Source organism: Oscarella lobularis, chromosome 15 (assembly GCF_947507565.1).
Source record: "Oscarella lobularis chromosome 15, ooOscLobu1.1, whole genome shotgun sequence".
Taxonomy (NCBI): domain Eukaryota; kingdom Metazoa; phylum Porifera; class Homoscleromorpha; order Homosclerophorida; family Oscarellidae; genus Oscarella; species Oscarella lobularis.
This window is the reverse complement of record NC_089189.1, coordinates 2380817-2398135: the sequence shown is the minus strand read 5'-3', so window position 1 is coordinate 2398135 and position 17319 is coordinate 2380817. Positions and strand designations below refer to the sequence as shown.

Genomic DNA, 17319 nt, shown 5'->3' with positions numbered 1-17319 from the left:
TACGACAGCTCCGCATGCGCAGTTTTCTCTCTTTCACCATAGATGTATTGTAGGGCAATAAACTGTGTTTGCGCATCCGGGTTACGCAGGTATTTTTTCGTTCGCCGTTTGACTGAAATCGTTAGGAACGCCGCGACATCGAAGGTCGAATGACCTTTATACACGGGTAAGAGACGCGTTTAGGGGATGGCGATTGTTGCGCAAGCGGTTCTGGGGCCCCTGTACGCGTTCGAGGAATTTCTTAGTCGATGCGCGCCCTTGGCGAGCGTTCGCTGTCGTTCGAATGGGTCCTGTTGTGCGTTTTATCGTTGCGCGATTGAGGTCTGAGGCTCCGTTGCGCATGGGAATTTTTCGTTCCGGCGATCGTTATATTTTTCCATAACCCTAACCCTTCTCTTCTAGTATCTATGTTTTTTCGAGGCCTTCCCGTCCTATTTCGGGTCCCATGTGTCTCTAGGCGTAGTTTAGGTGGGTTCTTGTTCCTATTTAGACTTGTATGTTGGGAAAAAAGAGTTTCGAGGCGAAGCAGAGGGTTGATGGGAGAGAAAGGGTAAGCTAGAAGAGCTGTACCACTATTCGTTCAGGTAAGGGGAATATTACTGTGGGTGGGATCAACTGAGCTAATCAATTTTTTTATTTTTTAGGGGGTAATCTCTTCTATATCCATAGGAGGAGGAACTGTAAGCAGGATACAATTGGAGGCCTAACAAGGGAGAAGGGACATGGACTGAAATGAGGACTGTACAGGTACTTGGGCGCATAGTATATAACTGTATTTCTCTATTTTATTTGCTGTTTCCTAGAGGGATATACAACTAACTATGAGCAAGGGATGGGAAAGGAGCGTGTATCTGAGGAACTACGATGAAGGGCACAGTTATTGACTGCATAAAGAATATGTGTTTTTCTGCTTAGTTTGTTTGTTGTTTTATAGAAAGGTGCAATGGGGACTGTGTGCTTCAAGGGATCAGATAAGTGTTTAATATATAACGTACGCGTTTTGTGGCTTTGGTCATTTTGTCTGTGGTAGGGGGGGATGAACCTGTAAGAATGGGAAGGTATGTGTATGAGGGGTGGGTTTATATTTACAGAGTTTCAGTCTTATATTTTAGACTATGGGGACATATAAGATGATATGAGAGTGTCGCGATAGGGCACTTCCCTGCAATAAAAAAGCTCCGGATAGCATATGGTACCACATTCGAGTGAACGTTTGGAAGTTCTACAAACTTAGTTCAAGCAACGTAATGAAAAGACTCCGATAGCGTCACTTGGCTCCGCTTCGAAGCGATGTAATCCTTCAATTTTAGATTGGTAACATTTATGTAAAGTAGAGAAAGACACGATGACATCATCTCATTCTCTCTATTATAGAGATGTCATGTGTTTATTAATTAAAAGTGTACGTGCACAAACTGTCGAGCAATAAAAAAGACGAATAAATTGCCCTTCTTTCACGTGTTTCATATTTGAAGTATACTCTTCGCGTATATATGACTCTTCCAAGTTCCCGGATTAGACGACCACCGCCCCCATTTTCCAAATCTTGCAAAATGGGGGCGGTGGTCGTCTTATCCGGGCATTTATGGCACATTATCTTACCTTCTACTCCTTCTACTGGGATTATTAGAAAAATTTGAAAGCTGGTTAGCTTACAAAAATGAAAGCACAATTGCGTTCATTCCATCTAGTTTCGAACAACAGACAAAAACACAAGAAGAATAAGAAAAAAACTGAGTGTCATCACCCCCTCCCCCCGTCCTAACCTAAGCAAAATCCCATTCAGCAGCAACAGCCAACAGAGCGTAAACAAAGAAAACAACAAAAAAAACCCCTGAGTACTGATCACTTAATAGCTTAGTCCCCTTCTTCCTGTTGGTATTTATTGCGACGGATTCTCTTCAATTGCTTCATCGCCTCTTCCAATTCACGCCGCTTGCGCAAGATTTGCTCCTGAGCCTCGATTTCTTGCCGCATACCGCCAATCTTTCCCTTACTAATAGCAAATCCTTCCTCATCCTCCTCTTGTTCGTCCGATCGCGCCGCCGCTTTCACAAAGTTCTCCGACGCTTTTTTAACCGCATAACCGGCCGCCTATACACACCCCAAATAATAATAAACCCAGCCCCCCTTAGGGGGATTTTCCCTCACGTGTAAGCGTCTTGAATTTTCGCTGTCGGCATCAGCTTTGACTCTGCATGCGACGAGAAGCTGAGCCGTCGACGAGGCAACAGCCTTCGCCGAAGCAATCAGCTTCTCCGTATTGCTCACTCCTTGCACAGCGGAATTGGCCGCTTCGCATAGAGACTGCGTAGCAGATGCAACAAGACGAGCCTAAAGAAAAAATAGCCCTCGAAATTTTAAGGAGGGTGGAGTAAAAGTGTGCGTACCGCTGAGACAAGACCTTCGGCCCATTGGCTATCATCGGAACCAGGAACGCCAGGACGAAGCTAAAAATCAATCAATTCAATTAAATATAAAAGTGCTAGTTTCTCTTCTTACTCTTCCTTGAGCGACTAATTCTCGTTGTGCCGCCGTCGCCGATTTGATGAGCGCGCCTGTCGCTGATGCGATGGCGCGCGCCGCTTCCAGGATCTGCTCATCGAAACTCAACGTCTCATCGGCTTCGTGTTTCTTCTCGCGCGGTTTTAGGAGCGCTAGTTTCTTCGCCGCCGCTTCGATCGACGCCGCAGCGTTGAGCAATTCATTCTCGGCGATGATGTTGGGATCGGTCGGATCGACCCAATCGTTTCCTTTGAGAACTTCCGCTGATTGGACGACTTCGCTCACGCACGATGCTACTTCTTTTGAATAGACTGTCAGCTTCTGTTTCTTATCGTGAGAAGGCTTTAGGAGAATCTGAACGAAAGATAACTCATCCAAATTTAATTTTAAATATTTTTATTACCGAGTGGACGAGTTCGAGAAGAGAACGGAATGCAGTTGTGCATTCTTTTGCGGCTGTAATCGATCGATGTCCACTTTCAACTGCTTCAGCTTTGGCTGCAGCCGCCTAAAAGACACGATATAACACTTATGAAATTCTATCCCATATCTAAAAAGGCTTCTGTTCTCGCACGTAACAGTGTTTCGCTGGTTCTCTCGCACATCAAAACTATTGCGATCGTTTTTGCGCATCAAAAATATTGCGACCGTTCTTGCGCATCAAATCATTTGCCTTAAAACTAAATTGGCTTGTTCTCTGGCCTCAAATCATTTTCGCTTGTTCTTGCGCATCAAAACTTTATCGACTTGTTCTCTGGCCTCAAAACTTTATTGGCTTGTTTTCTTTAGCCTCAAACGTTTTGCAATTTTTAGTGTATGGGTGGAAAAATAGTGCGCATGAGTCGGCGACAGACGAGTATGCGTCAAGAGGCTCACTGACCCACGGACAGAACCCCCTGAACTGTCTGTCTATCTCTCGCTTTCTCACCTTTGTTGTCAGTAGCATATCAATAATTGCCTTTCGACCCAGATTTGCCGCCGCAGTGACGTCGTCTTGACGACCAGAATTTCCCGCAGCGACCGCTTTCGCCGTCGCTATAGTGACACCCTTACTGACACGTATGACGTCTTCTGGTGCAGCGTCGCGAGTCGGTTCATTATCCGATGTAAGCTCTTCAAGTTGAGCGGAAATTGCGTCGATCGCCGACTCGAGAGCGCGAACGCCGCGAGCCGCTTCGTCTTCGGCCGTCTTGACGGTTTTGAGAAGCGACGAAACATTCGCAACCATCGTCTAATTGTCAGATAATAAAATGAAATTAAAACTAACTTTTAAAAATGTACCTTGGCGCATGATCTAAGATGTTCCATAGCCGGATCTTGAACGCTTTTTCCAAAAGCGTTTTTCGTCGCCGTGATCAGAAACCCAAGTGATGACGCAACATCACGCACAGCATTCAACAAAAGAACCTATAAACAGCGGCTAAACTAAGAGACTACAGACGAGAACGGCTCACAGATTACTAGACAAGAGGCTGAAGAAGGGCTTAGCTCAAACAAAAGAGACTACAAAAAGACCCAGCAGGGAACCTGAAACTCAGAGACTTCAAACTAACCTAGCCTCAACTCAGAGACTATACATGCATGGAACGACCTAGCTAAAAATCCAAGTTTAAAACGCTGAGACGTTAAACCGTTGGACGATCGAACGCCTAATTGAGGCCTTCATCGACTCTCTATATAACATAGAAAGACTTTGATCTTTATATAGAGAGTCGATGAAGTCTCAATCTCTCTATAGAGGATAAGAACTGTGTGCAGAAGGATCGAACTAAGAACTCAGAGAACTAAACAAGGGGGAGTGGCTTTATTCTTGACTTGAGAAACCCTATGGAAATAGTGTGGGGTATACATATATCTGACCTGAGCTTCTTGATCATCTGACGTAAGCGCGGCGGCGCCGAGTTTCACGTGATCAGCCAACACTCTAATCGTTCCAGCCGACGCTTCGGCAGCAGAAGCAAGCTGCTCTTGCGACGCCGCGGCACCGCTCACCAATTTCTTCGTGTCTTCAACGAGAGACTTGGCCGTACGAAGAATATTCTCGCGATGATCTCCAAACGTGTCTCCCTCCTCTTCCTTATTCAATAATCCCGTCGACGCAAACATGATCACGGTATCCAAATCGGAGATGATTCCCTTGACGCTATCCGCCGCGTTGATGCACGCCTGCGTTCCCTTGGCACCCGCCTGGAGCGCCGCCATCAAAGACGCAACCTGGGAACACGAGACAAAAATTATAATTTTAAATCTTCATTTTATTGGGATGGACTCACGTGATTCGTGACGTGTCTCGCGGTGTCCGAGAGTTCTTTCTTTCCTTGAAAATCGGTGGGATTGCTTTGGACACTTCCGGCACATTGCAACAATTCGCCCAGTGCCCCGCCCAATCGTTGACAAGCCAGCTTCAATCGAGCAGCAATCTAAAAGCAAAATAAAGCAATACTATTAATTAATTAATTAATTCTTACGTCATCATTTTCGACTGTAGCAAGAGCTCCCCTACAATCGCTCGCCATTGCGCAATAAATTGCCGTAGTATCTTTGGAGACCACGCCCAATTCCGAAGGATTCGTTCCCGCTTTGCCAACCTAAAGATATGATGATGTCATCCTCACAATGACGTCACATCTGTTCGAGTTACCATGTCTTGAGCTTTGACCATAATCGCTTTTGCGGAAATGCTCACACTCTCCTGATACTCGGCAAACGATTTGCTCACTTCACCACCAATGACGTCATCAAGCTTCATAAAAATAATCAATAATAAATAATCATTGAAAATATTTTTTCTTACGGTTCCAGCTGCCTTTGCAATTGTGTTCACCATTCCCGCCGTGAGTCCCGCTTCGCTTGCCGCCATTTCCAACGTACTCTTCAAATCTTTCACCGCTTCCGTCATGTTTCCGGCTGCGTCATTGATTTCCGCAAACGCTTCGGTCGCCGCCGGATTCCCGCCGCATTCTTTCGACGCGTACATCAATTGGAGCGCCGATTCGGCGAGCGTCTTCGTCTGCTCAAGAAGCGACATCTGTCGATCCGCATTCGACGTTTTCGATGCCGCTCCGACGGCAGAACGAGAAAGCGGAAGAAAATAATTCACAAAATTCGTAACCTAGAAGAAATCACATAACACTAATAATAATTATGATGATTGATTTTTAATCTGGTACCATGTGACCCAATTTTTCTGGGTCCCCTTTCGCTGCCACGGAAACGGGTTCGATGAGATCGCTGACTTCGCTTATATGACTCATCATTTGAGTGTGAAATCCTTGGAGAGTTGATTCGCTGCTTGGCGTCAATTTTGAACTGATTGCAGCCAATGACGCTTGATCTACTTCATTGATAGCCAAATTCAATGTTTCAATAGCCTCATCACATTCCGCTTGACCAGGAGACTTATCCCTAGAGAGAGAGTTATTAATTAATCAATTAATTATTGTCTTTTTTCCTTTCTTACTTTACGGCTGCTACGAGTTTTCTTATTGCGTCTGAAACGGCTTTGCTGTGACTGGCCAGAAGTTGCCACGTGGCCGCGTCTCTTGGATTCACAGCCAAGCTTTTGGCTGAGCTGATTAGACTTGAACTGGCCGTCAACATGTTCATGCCAGCCGTCACAATTGGCGCTTGCGCAGAACGAGCCTTCACATAGAGGAAAAAATTAGACAATAGAATTTTAAGAGGTCCTAGGGTTTGGACTATATTATTCCTCATCATGGTTTATATATCACGTGATATGTCATTATGTGTACAGCAGTTTTTATGACAAGACATAATCACTGGAATAATCTATACCTCTCTCCTCCCTTAGGAGAGAGATAGAGAGGGGAGAAAGGGAGAGGAAACGCCCCCACGCATAGTCACAGCTTATGTTTAGAGACACAAACAACCCAAATGTTTTATATCTAATAGATAAGTCAGGTGACTTTTCGTTAGTTCAATAATTTTATCTCCATGCATTTCACGTGTTTCAGTTATCTGACGTTTCTTTCGCTTATCCGGACACCAATAACTATCACAAACGTGTCCATATGGATAACCAAGAAGGCATCCAACACTGTTTTCAATCAAGTTTAGCCATTGCAGTAATACGAGGGTTTCACACAATGACGTCACAGTCTGATTAGTCTGTTCAAAAAAGTACAGTGAATCCAATAACCAAGTGCTTTGTTCCTTATATAAGGAGGTGTCCGCTAAGAGAGGTTTCAGTCTAGTAATACGGGCGTTCCAAGAACGATGACGTTCCAAAGGTCAATCACAGTCTGATTAGTCTCTGTTCAAAAAAAGTAGAGCAAAACCTCTCAATAACCATGACTTTCGTCCCTTATAAGAAGGTGTCCGCTAAGAGAGGTTCCACTGTACAGTACATTTTTAATTGATTAATAAATTAATTAATTATTATTAGGCGTTTCCTTTCCCCACTTCTCCGTTTCCTCTGCTTAGAGTATATTACCTGTGGAGTTATTTGCGCTGGAACGGAAGCGAATTCCGGCGCCGAAGCAAACTCAACTAAATCATCAATCGCTTCGAGAAGCGGCTTCGTCGAAAGAGAGCAATCGGCACGATTCTGATCATTCAAATTCCCAGCCAACGCCTAGAAAAAAGAAAACCCCGGCTCTAGATAAAGTAGAAGACCCCTTCTCCCCCTAATACTTTGATATTCTTTACGAGACCCGCCGTGCACGTGGCCACGTCTTTCGCCGATTGGACAAACTTTCGTTTGGCCACGGGATTCTTTGTCTTACTGGAAGCGACTTTGCAAGCGTTGCATAAAGCCGATGTATGCTTCGCGATGACCGTCGCCGAACTGAGAACCTGCGATTGGACGCTCGATGGATCGAGAAGTTGTTCGCACGCTTGACGAATCGCCTGTTGAGCGCGCGCGAATTGCGACGAATCGACGAGACCCGGAACCGCAGCTGTGCTCGACGGATCCGAGATCGCGACGAGATACGCTGATTGGGCGGCGCTTTCAGTCAGCGCGCACACCGCCGTCGCCGCTTTGCCTACGGCCGTGCCGAAGTCCTCGTGGCGCTCCGCTTTCGCGTGTTTCGTAATATCGCCCATCGCTTCGCCCAAGATCTAAAAAACACGTCTCCTCGCTCCATTTAGAAGGGCTCATTCACACTAGCAATGCAACGTATCCTATGATTGGTTGCTTTGCCTTTGTGACATCAGTCACCCCCGAACCATATTAGGAAGTTGCTAGTGTGAATCGGGATAGAATCTGCACTGACCTTCGAATTTTCCATGACCGAGTCGACGCACGCAAAGTACGTGCTATCGTTGACCGGTTCGACCGGATTCTGCAACATTGCACCCGTTGTCTGCATCTTCCTAAGCGCATTGTCGCATTCGCGTTGTCCCGGCGCCGCGGCCGTGCACACAGTCACGAGCGCATTGATAGCATCTGTAACACCTCTGCAAAAGAAAACAAAAACAAATTTACGAAGACCCCAGCCCCTTTCGTTTGGCCCCTTTACCTCGCCGCCGCAGCCAAATTGTTTTTCACGTTCGGCGCGTTGGGATCAGCTGAGAGCGCTTTGGCGCCAAGTAGCAATTTACTCGACGACATGGAGACAGATCTCAAATAGCCAACGATTTCATTCCGCGCAGCCTTTTCCTAGAAACCCCCATCGTTTCCCCCCACTCTATCAGTCTCTCTCTCCCCCTTACCTTCGATAGCCCAGCTAGCATGAGCCCCGAGTTGAGCACGGCCTTGTATTTTCCGGCGAATTTCTTCGACGCTTGCGCCAATTGCATGTGCGTCCCGCGCGAATTCGCCACCAATTCGCTCGCGCTGACGTTCAACGCCGCCGCGCTGACGCTCAACGACGTTTGAACGTCCTGAAACGACATATCACCCGCCGGCGGATATTGCCCCGTCGTCAGGGCAACGCTAGCGGCGGCGATTTCTTTGATCGCCGCATCGACGTCTCGTTGTCCGGGAAGACAATTGATGACTTGATTCAATGCCTGAGAAACGGCTTTGGCCGCTTGAGCGAGACGAGATTGATTTTCCGGGTTCTGTGGCGAAGCAATCGCTTTCTTTGCTTCGTCAATGAGATGACGCGAATGACGCATGACTTGAATTGCCGTGGCAACGATCTGCTCTTGCGCACTGCGATCATCGGTTGCCGCGGCAACGCCACGAACAGAACCGGTAAGAACTTTGAGAGCATTGGCCGTGTCACGTGCCGCGATTCCAGTATAGTTCTCATTTCCCTAACACGAAGATTATTAGAGTGGAATATATATGACGTGTACCAATGCTAACCTGAGCTGCAGCTGTCAGTAACTGAGCCATTGAAGCGCCAACTGTTTTCGATGTAGCACCCAGTTCAAGGGCACATGACTCCGCCTTAAAAAATAGACAAGTAACTCTCTCTATATATAGAGCCCTAGACATTATTTATTGTCTCACCGTTTCTCCGGGCAAAGGAAGCAATTTCCCGGAAGCGGCCGTCTTCTGCACAGAAACGAGATCGGCCTCCAACTGTCTCACAACATCAATAGCACTTTCAACTTCCAAAGAACCGCATGCTTCAGCAGCCTAAAGAAAAAAATAATTAATCAATAATCAATAATACCGTCATTACCTTGGCAGCAGCCGCTCTCAAGTCAGCCAAACACGTGGCTGTCTGCTTAGCAAAATTAGCCAATTGCAACGCAGCAGCTTGATCACCGACGGTGGGAACAGCAGCTTTCGAAGCGGCAATCATCTTGCCACACGGCTGTATAATGGCCTGACTGGCATTGATAAGACCCAGCTGAGAACTTGGGCTCTCCGGATTGGCCATACTCGCGCGTACAGACTGAACGAGCCGCCCAATGTGATCAGCCACAGTCTTGCAATTTCCAAGAAGCTGTTGCTGAGACGACTGATTTCGATTGGTCGGTCCGGCGCCTTGCGCGGCGGCAATGCATTGCGTCGCCGCGGCCGCCGTATGCTTCGCCGCAACTTCTAATTTCTTAATTAGTTTCTTCTTCAATGCGTTATTGGCTGCCGCGTTGACGGCCATGCGGAGATCTTCCGTCGCCGTTTTGAGTGCCGCTTGCGCTTCTCCGCTCGACGGATCACGCGCCGAGACTTTGGCTGCGTCGACCATCTTCGCTGTGGCATCTGCCAGACCCCTGGCCGCGGCCAAAAGACGCTTCTTCGCATCTTCATCCGAGAAGCCCGACGCTTCGTCTTTGATACCGGAAACCATTTGAGAAGTTGCCTAGGAGACCACAAAAAATCAATACTATAAACGATTGGTTATTTGTTGGCTTTACCATGGCAACTGTTTTTGCTGATTTGACTGTTTCCTGTGCGTTTCCGAGACTGTTGATGAGTCGTTCTGTTGCGGCGAGAATCATCTCGATTTGTTCCTCGTATTTTCCGCCTTTGAGTCCGCCCACTTCAATGTCACGAATGTAGCGGAGAAGATCTTGAAGTGCATCTGTCACTTTCGTTGCCGACATTCCAAGTTCTTTCAGAGCATCATCATCGCTGCAGGCATTCTAAAAACAACAAGAATCGTTTAACTATTTTGAATAGTGTATGGAAAAAAAGAGGCCAATGGAATAGTGTATGGAAAAAAAGGGGACAAAGGAATAGTGTAGGTATATATTACCTGTGCTGAGCTGACTGTTCCTTCAACGGCTCCGGCGACTTGTTTTGCCGAATTGATGAGTTGTTCTTGACACAAAGGATTCGTCACAGTAGGAGCAACAATCTAATGAAAATCAATAGAAAATCAACTCTTCCTAACGCGCGTTAGTTACCTTGGTGCATGCCACTAATTGAGACGTTGCTGTTGCCGTTCCTTTCGTCGCAGTGATGACGTTGGCTTGGAGAGAGCTATCCGGGCATTTCCCAGCCACCGTCTTTGCATTCTGCACGAGCCCGGATGTCGCCACGGCAACGGCTTTTGCTTTAGCAAGAAGAGCGTCTTGAACTTCTTGCGTCACATCCGGGTCTCCCATGAGAAGGAGAAGCCGAGTTCCGGATAATCCCAGCTCAGCAGCGGCATCCAACAAAGCCTTGCGATTCTAAAACAACCACGTGTCTATTATTACTATTTAATTATTGATTATTTCGTACCTGAGCTTCCGACGGTTCAGCGGACATGAGAAGATTTCTCACGGCCCCAGCGAGACCCCGCGCCGCCGAGAGAAGCTTCTCTCCATCATGACTACTTCCCTGAAGAGCAGCAATCATTCTCACGCCCTTGGAAAGTTCCGTCAGATTAGAGGAAAGCGTTGTAACAGCAGCGCCAACAGCTGTATAATCAATATCAGCAGGATCAGCTAAAGGGAAAAAATTAATCAATAAAAATTAATCAATAAAATTAATTACCTCCGGTGAGTCCGACCATCTGCGCAGCCGCCGCTGTCATGGCAGCGAGTTGTGAGCCCACATTCTGCCTTGATACATCCAATGTATTCTGCTTCCATTTCATGGACTGAGGATCGTTGCCAAGGGGTGGCAATTGCGTGGGCGCTTCCAGCTCATTCACAGCCACATCCGCAGTCCCAAGACCCTTGGCTATGGAACTCTGTAGCGCTTGTTGAGCAGGAGAGAATCCAGGAGCTGAGGCAGCCTGTCTCTGAATCTGAGAACCCTCCAAGGGTTCATTGGGAACGAAAAGAGCGCCGCTCTCTCCAGCCGCTCGGAGAACACCCGGATGAGCAATTTGACCCTCTTCGCCACGATCACCAGACGCAGTCACGTAACTCACTTGCGTCGCTCTAAAAAAATCAATAAAATAAGAAATTACAGTAAAATTACAAGAGACAGGGCAACTCTTCTCCCTCATCGAGTACTAGAGAGTACGAAGAGGTAGCTACTACAAAGGCTCCAACTACTACAAAGGCTACAACTAATTCTAAGGGCCTAAATATTAAATTTAGGGCCTAAACTTTGATTCTAAGGACCTAAATATTAAATTGAGGGACTAAACTTTGATTCTAAGGACCTAAATATTAAATTGAGGGCCTAAATTTCGATTCTAAGAACCTAAATATTAAATTGAGGGCCTAAACTTTCATTCGAAGGGCCTAAATATTAAATTTAGGGCCTAAACTTTCATTCTAAGGACCTAAATATTAAATTGAGCGACTAAACTTTGATTCTAAGGACCTAAATATTAAATTGAGGGCCTAAATTTTGATTCTAAGAACCTAAATATTAAATTTAGGGCCTAAACTTTCATTCTAAGGACCTAAATATTAAATTGAGGGACTAAACTTTGATTCTAAGGACCTAAATATTAAATTGAGGGCATAAATATTGATTCTAAGAACCTAAATATTAAATTGAGGGCCTAAACTTTGATTCTAAGGGCCTAAATATTAAATTTAGGGCCTAAACTTTCATTCTAAGGACCTAAATATTAAATTTAGGGCCTAAACTTTGATTCTAAAGGCCTAAATATTAAATTTAGGGCCTAAACTTTGATTCTAAGGGCCTAAATATTAAAGTTTAGGGCCTAAACTTTCATTCTAAGGGCCTAAACATTAAATTGAGGGCCTAAAGTTTGATTCTAAGGGCCTAAATAATAAATTGAGGGCCTAAACTTTCATTCTAAGGGCCTAAATAATAAATTGAGGGCCTAAACTTTGATTCTAAGAGCCTAAATATTAAATTGAGGGCCTAAATATTAAATTGAGGGCCTAAACTTTGATACAATGGGTGAGGCTACGACTACAACGGCTACAATGGCTACAACGGCTACAACGGCTACAACGACTACAACGACTACAAGGACTACAACGGCTACAAAGGCTACAACGACTACAACTACTACAACAACTACAACGGCTACAACGGCTACAAAGGCTACAATGGCTACAACGACTACAATGGCTACAACGACTACAAAGGCTACAACGACTACAATGGCTACAAGGACTACAACGGCTACAACGACTACAAAGGCTACAATGGCTACAATGGCTACAACGACTACAACGGCTACAAGGACTACAACGGCTACAACGACTACAAAGGCTACAATGGCTACAATGGCTACAACGACTACAACGGCTACAAGGACTACAACGGCTACAACGACTACAAAGGCTACAATGGCTACAATGGCTACAACGACTACAACGGCTACAAGGACTACAACGGCTACAACGACTACAAAGGCTACAATGGCTACAATGGCTACAACGACTACAACGGCTACAACGACTACAATGGCTACAAAGGCTACAACGGCTACAATGGCTACAATGGCTACAACGACTACAACTACTACAACGACTACAACGGCTACAAAGGCTACAAAGGCTACAATGGCTACAACGACTACAATGGCTACAAGGACTACAACGGCTACAACGACTACAAAGGCTACAACTACTACAATGGCTACAAGGACTACAACGGCTACAACGACTACAAAGGCTACAATGGCTACAATGGCTACAACGACTACAACGACTACAAAGGCTACAACTACTACAATGGCTACAAGGACTACAACGGCTACAACGACTACAAAGGCTACAACTACTACAACGGCTACAAGGACTACAAAGGCTACAACGACTACAAAGGCTACAACGACTACAATGGCTACAACGACTACAATGGCTACAACGACTACAACGGCTACAAGGACTACAACGGCTACAACGACTACAAAGGCTACAACGACTACAATGGCTACAACGACTACAATGGCTACAACGACTACAATGGCTACAACGACTACAACTACTACAACGACTACAACGGCTACAAAGGCTACAAAGGCTACAATGGCTACAACGACTACAATGGCTACAAGGACTACAACGGCTACAACGACTACAAAGGCTACAACTACTACAATGGCTACAAGGACTACAACGACTACAAAGGCTACAACTACTACAATGGCTACAAGGACTACAACGGCTACAACGACTACAAAGGCTACAACTACTACAACGGCTACAAGGACTACAAAGGCTACAACGACTACAAAGGCTACAACGACTACAATGGCTACAACGACTACAATGGCTACAACGACTACAACGGCTACAAGGACTACAACGGCTACAACGACTACAAAGGCTACAACGACTACAATGGCTACAACGACTACAATGGCTACAACGACTACAATAGCTACAACGACTACAACTACTACAACGACTACAACGGCTACAAAGGCTACAAAGGCTACAATGGCTACAACGACTACAATGGCTACAAGGACTACAACGGCTACAACGACTACAAAGGCTACAACTACTACAATGGCTACAAGGACTACAACGACTACAAAGGCTACAACTACTACAATGGCTACAAGGACTACAACGGCTACAACTACTACAACGGCTACAAGGACTACAAAGGCTACAACGACTACAAAGGCTACAACGACTACAATGGCTACAACGACTACAATGGCTACAACGACTACAACGGCTACAAGGACTACAACGGCTACAACGACTACAAAGGCTACAACGACTACAATGGCTACAACGACTACAATGGCTACAACGACTACAATGGCTACAACGACTACAACTACTACAACGACTACAACGGCTACAAAGGCTACAAAGGCTACAATGGCTACAACGACTACAATGGCTACAAGGACTACAACGGCTACAACGACTACAAAGGCTACAACTACTACAATGGCTACAAGGACTACAACGGCTACAACGACTACAAAGGCTACAACTACTACAATGGCTACAAGGACTACAAAGGCTACAACTACTACAACGACTACAAAGGCTACAAAGGCTACAATGGCTACAACGACTACAATGGCTACAAGGACTACAACGGCTACAACGACTACAAAGGCTACAACTACTACAATGGCTACAAGGACTACAACGACTACAAAGGCTACAACTACTACAATGGCTACGACTACAATGGCTACAACGACTACAACGGCTACAAGGACTACAACGGCTACAACGACTACAAAGGCTACAACTACTACAATGGCTACAAGGACTACAACGGCTACAACGACTACAAAGGCTACAATGGCTACAATGGCTACAACGACTACAACGGCTACAACGACTACAAAGGCTACAACGGCTACAATGGCTACAATGGCTACAACGACTACAACTACTACAACGACTACAAAGGCTACAAAGGCTACAATGGCTACAACGACTACAATGGCTACAAGGACTACAACGGCTACAACGACTACAAAGGCTACAACTACTACAATGGCTACAAGGACTACAACGGCTACAACGACTACAAAGGCTACAACTACTACAACGGCTACAAGGACTACAACGGCTACAACGACTACAAAGGCTACAACGACTACAATGGCTACAAGGACTACAACGGCTACAACGACTACAAAGGCTACAACTACTACAATGGCTACAAGGACTACAACGACTACAACGGCTACAAAGGCTACAATGGCTACAACGACTACAAAGGCTACATTGACGACTACAACGGCTACAACGACTACAAAGGCTACAAAGGCCCTTCTTTCTAATCGATTAATAGAGAGAACGAAGTGGTAGCTCTTCGTTCTCATTATTAATAAATGACAGTAAAATTACAAGGGATAGGCCTACTCTTCTCCCTTGTAATAAAATAAACAATTATAGAGTAATATTTAATTATTGACCTTGCCGGAAGAACCATGTCTTCAGTCAACGTGGTCTCGTCTTCCACTTCCGGGACTCGTCTATCCGTCGCACGTTTCTAAAAACAATACATAATCAATAAATAAATTAGGTCTAATCCTATTACCTTTTTCAAAATGATATCAATGTATCCTGCAATGAGACGGGATATCTGTTCTCCTTCCGTCGTCTGAACGGAGTAATAGGACTCGGAATAATCTCCGAAATCGAGAGTGAAGCTGTTTGGTGACGCGGCCCAACGACGAACCGTCGTCAAGGGCCAAGTCTTCATCACTTCCTTCGTTCTCTCGTCGACGCGCATGATACTCTCGCGCGTAATTCCCAAAAGACGAGGAACGAGTTTATTCTTTCCCTTCATCTTTTCCTATAGGAAGACACAAAAAATCAATAATTAATATAATAACTATTGATTTTTTCGTACTTTGACGAGAAAGAATGTGACGCCGTATGTTTTGAGTGAACGGACGACTTGAATGTAGCGAAACTTGGCATTCAATTGAGAAAGTCCCGTAAACTTGGCATGTTCCGAGAAGACACGCCTCTCCACTCCCTTAGCCTTCACATACTCCTTAGGCAAATAGCTACCAAGTCTAAGAAAGAAAGAAAAATAAATAATCAATCAAAATTAAAAAATTAATATTACTCTTCCGTGATGTATCCGGGTTTGTGTTTTCCTACGTCATGGTTTCCCAGGACGATCTGACATTGGAGTGCTGCCAAGTTGATTGCTTCTTCATAAGTGCATGGATGAGTTCCGTCTACGATTGCGTCTCTTGCTTGAGCGTAGAGTTGATTCAATTGAACGGGATCATTGCGATCCACGTTCTGATCCGAAAAGAAGAACTTTTTCCTAAGCAATCAGAAAATCAATACTAATTAATTTAATCTAATTTGAGACATGCCTCAAAAGGAGAACTTGAGTCTCCGCGATTCCTTGAGATCTCAACGTTTTGTCATGTGACAGCCAATTGACTATAGACCCAATAAGACAATAATAAATAATACTTATAATCAATACCATCATCTTCGGTGTGAAGTTTCTTCTTCAATGCTTCCATTTTCTTCTGATCTCTCACTTGCGGGGGAGCAGCCTAAACGAATTAACTCCATTAACCGCAAACAGGAAACAGACGCATAGACGGGACATCACCTTTTTGGGCGTGGTCTCTTCGTCCTCGCAAACCAACGAAAATTCCTCAAAATTCGTAATTCCTAAGTACAAAAAATTATACAAACACGCGAAAAATTCAATTTGAATTCACCAATTCGTTCGCAAACAGTTCTCACGAGCTGATCAACAGTAAAACTGTCATCAACCTAAAACAGGAAATAAAAGAAAAATTCAAAAACTAATATTTTTTTCAACGTACCAAAACGGTTTTGAGAGATTCGTCCATCATTCTCACACGAAGTTGTCTCATCTTGTTCTTATACTCAAGCAAATCCTACACCGAAAAAAATAATAAAATAATTAGAAACCTCCAAACGGGAAACGAATATCTCTTTCTTACGCCCGGCTTGAGAAGATAAAAATCGAGAGTGCGCCCATTTTCGAGCCACACGCCTCGTTTTGGGTCCTCATTGGCCAAAAATAAGCCGTGACCTTGTCCTATAAACACGCGATGTTCAAATAAGGAAGGTGACAAAGCCGTAGAACAGCGAATTCAAAAGCGTGCGCAGAATCGCGAGAATACCGCAACAGTTTAGGAGCGCTGTTTATAGCGAGAAAACAGGGAGTGGTAAAGAACGCGGGGGCTCGAAGATGGAAGCGCGAGGGCGCGGACGAACGGATGAGAACGCGACGCGATTATCTTCATCTTACCGGCCCCAGGCGGTTCGCCGATTCGCTCGCGAATCATCTTGCATGCGTCGTAGACGATCATGCTCGGTTCGAACTGCAAAGCGATAGTGTTGTCGTGACGGAGACGACGAGATTTCGCCGTTTGGAGTCCCGTAAGGGGGCCCGCTTTGCTTACTTGCATCGTTTTCACGTTGTTCTGATCGACAACGTTGATACGGAGCGCGAGAGACGCCATTTCGGTCGTTCGACAGGGCGCAAAGCGAGTCTACGCCTTGGAAAACGATGCTTTGTGACGGTTGGGTGGGCTCCAAAATATCCGGGGGACGAGAAGGAATTCGATACGCTCCCGGTTTGAAACGTCATCC

General features: G+C 45.3%; 1 protein-coding gene and 1 long non-coding RNA gene across 3 annotated transcripts; one reads left to right on the top strand and one right to left on the bottom strand.

The window, feature by feature from the left end:
• Nucleotides 1-44: 44 nt before the first annotated feature.
• Nucleotides 45-1443, top strand: LOC136196225 (uncharacterized). Of its 2 annotated transcripts, XR_010672126.1 has the most exons (6): nt 45-166; nt 491-584; nt 645-747; nt 804-876; nt 935-1058; nt 1113-1443. It is a non-coding gene; the product is annotated as an uncharacterized lncRNA (long non-coding RNA). The 2 variants fall into 2 exon arrangements; XR_010672125.1 differs by having other exon boundaries at nt 804-1058.
• A 204-nt stretch (nt 1444-1647) lies between these two features.
• Nucleotides 1648-17269, bottom strand: LOC136196221 (talin). The gene is made up of 39 exons (XM_065985748.1): nt 17130-17269; nt 16976-17048; nt 16665-16762; nt 16524-16598; nt 16416-16470; nt 16304-16365; nt 16172-16244; nt 16056-16125; nt 15797-16003; nt 15575-15743; nt 15260-15517; nt 15135-15211; nt 10850-11241; nt 10595-10800; nt 10276-10542; nt 10125-10226; nt 9784-10011; nt 9105-9728; nt 8930-9058; nt 8783-8866; nt 8182-8730; nt 7989-8128; nt 7743-7926; nt 7159-7587; nt 6959-7099; nt 5966-6147; nt 5676-5910; nt 5300-5617; nt 5147-5248; nt 4974-5093; nt 4779-4925; nt 4366-4719; nt 3787-3912; nt 3434-3736; nt 2909-3013; nt 2503-2859; nt 2391-2450; nt 2152-2334; nt 1648-2094 (listed from the first exon to the last, which is right to left on the bottom strand). The coding sequence occupies exons 1-39, from the start codon at nt 17187-17189 to the stop codon at nt 1858-1860; spliced, it is 7581 nt and encodes a 2526-aa protein (XP_065841820.1). The 5' UTR covers nt 17190-17269; the 3' UTR covers nt 1648-1857.
• Nucleotides 17270-17319: the final 50 nt, after the last annotated feature.

Coding starts and splice junctions, on each gene's coding strand:
- LOC136196221 (XM_065985748.1), bottom strand. CDS start 17,189: ATGGCGTCTCTCGCGCTCCGTATCAACGTTGTCGATCAGAACAACGTG. Junction 8,867..8,929: donor TTCCTTTGCCCGGAGAAACG/GTGAGACAATAA, acceptor CTATTTTTTAAG/GCGGAGTCATGTGCCCTTGA. Junction 3,913..4,365: donor CAGATGATCAAGAAGCTCAG/GTCAGATATATG, acceptor CGCTGTTTATAG/GTTCTTTTGTTGAATGCTGT.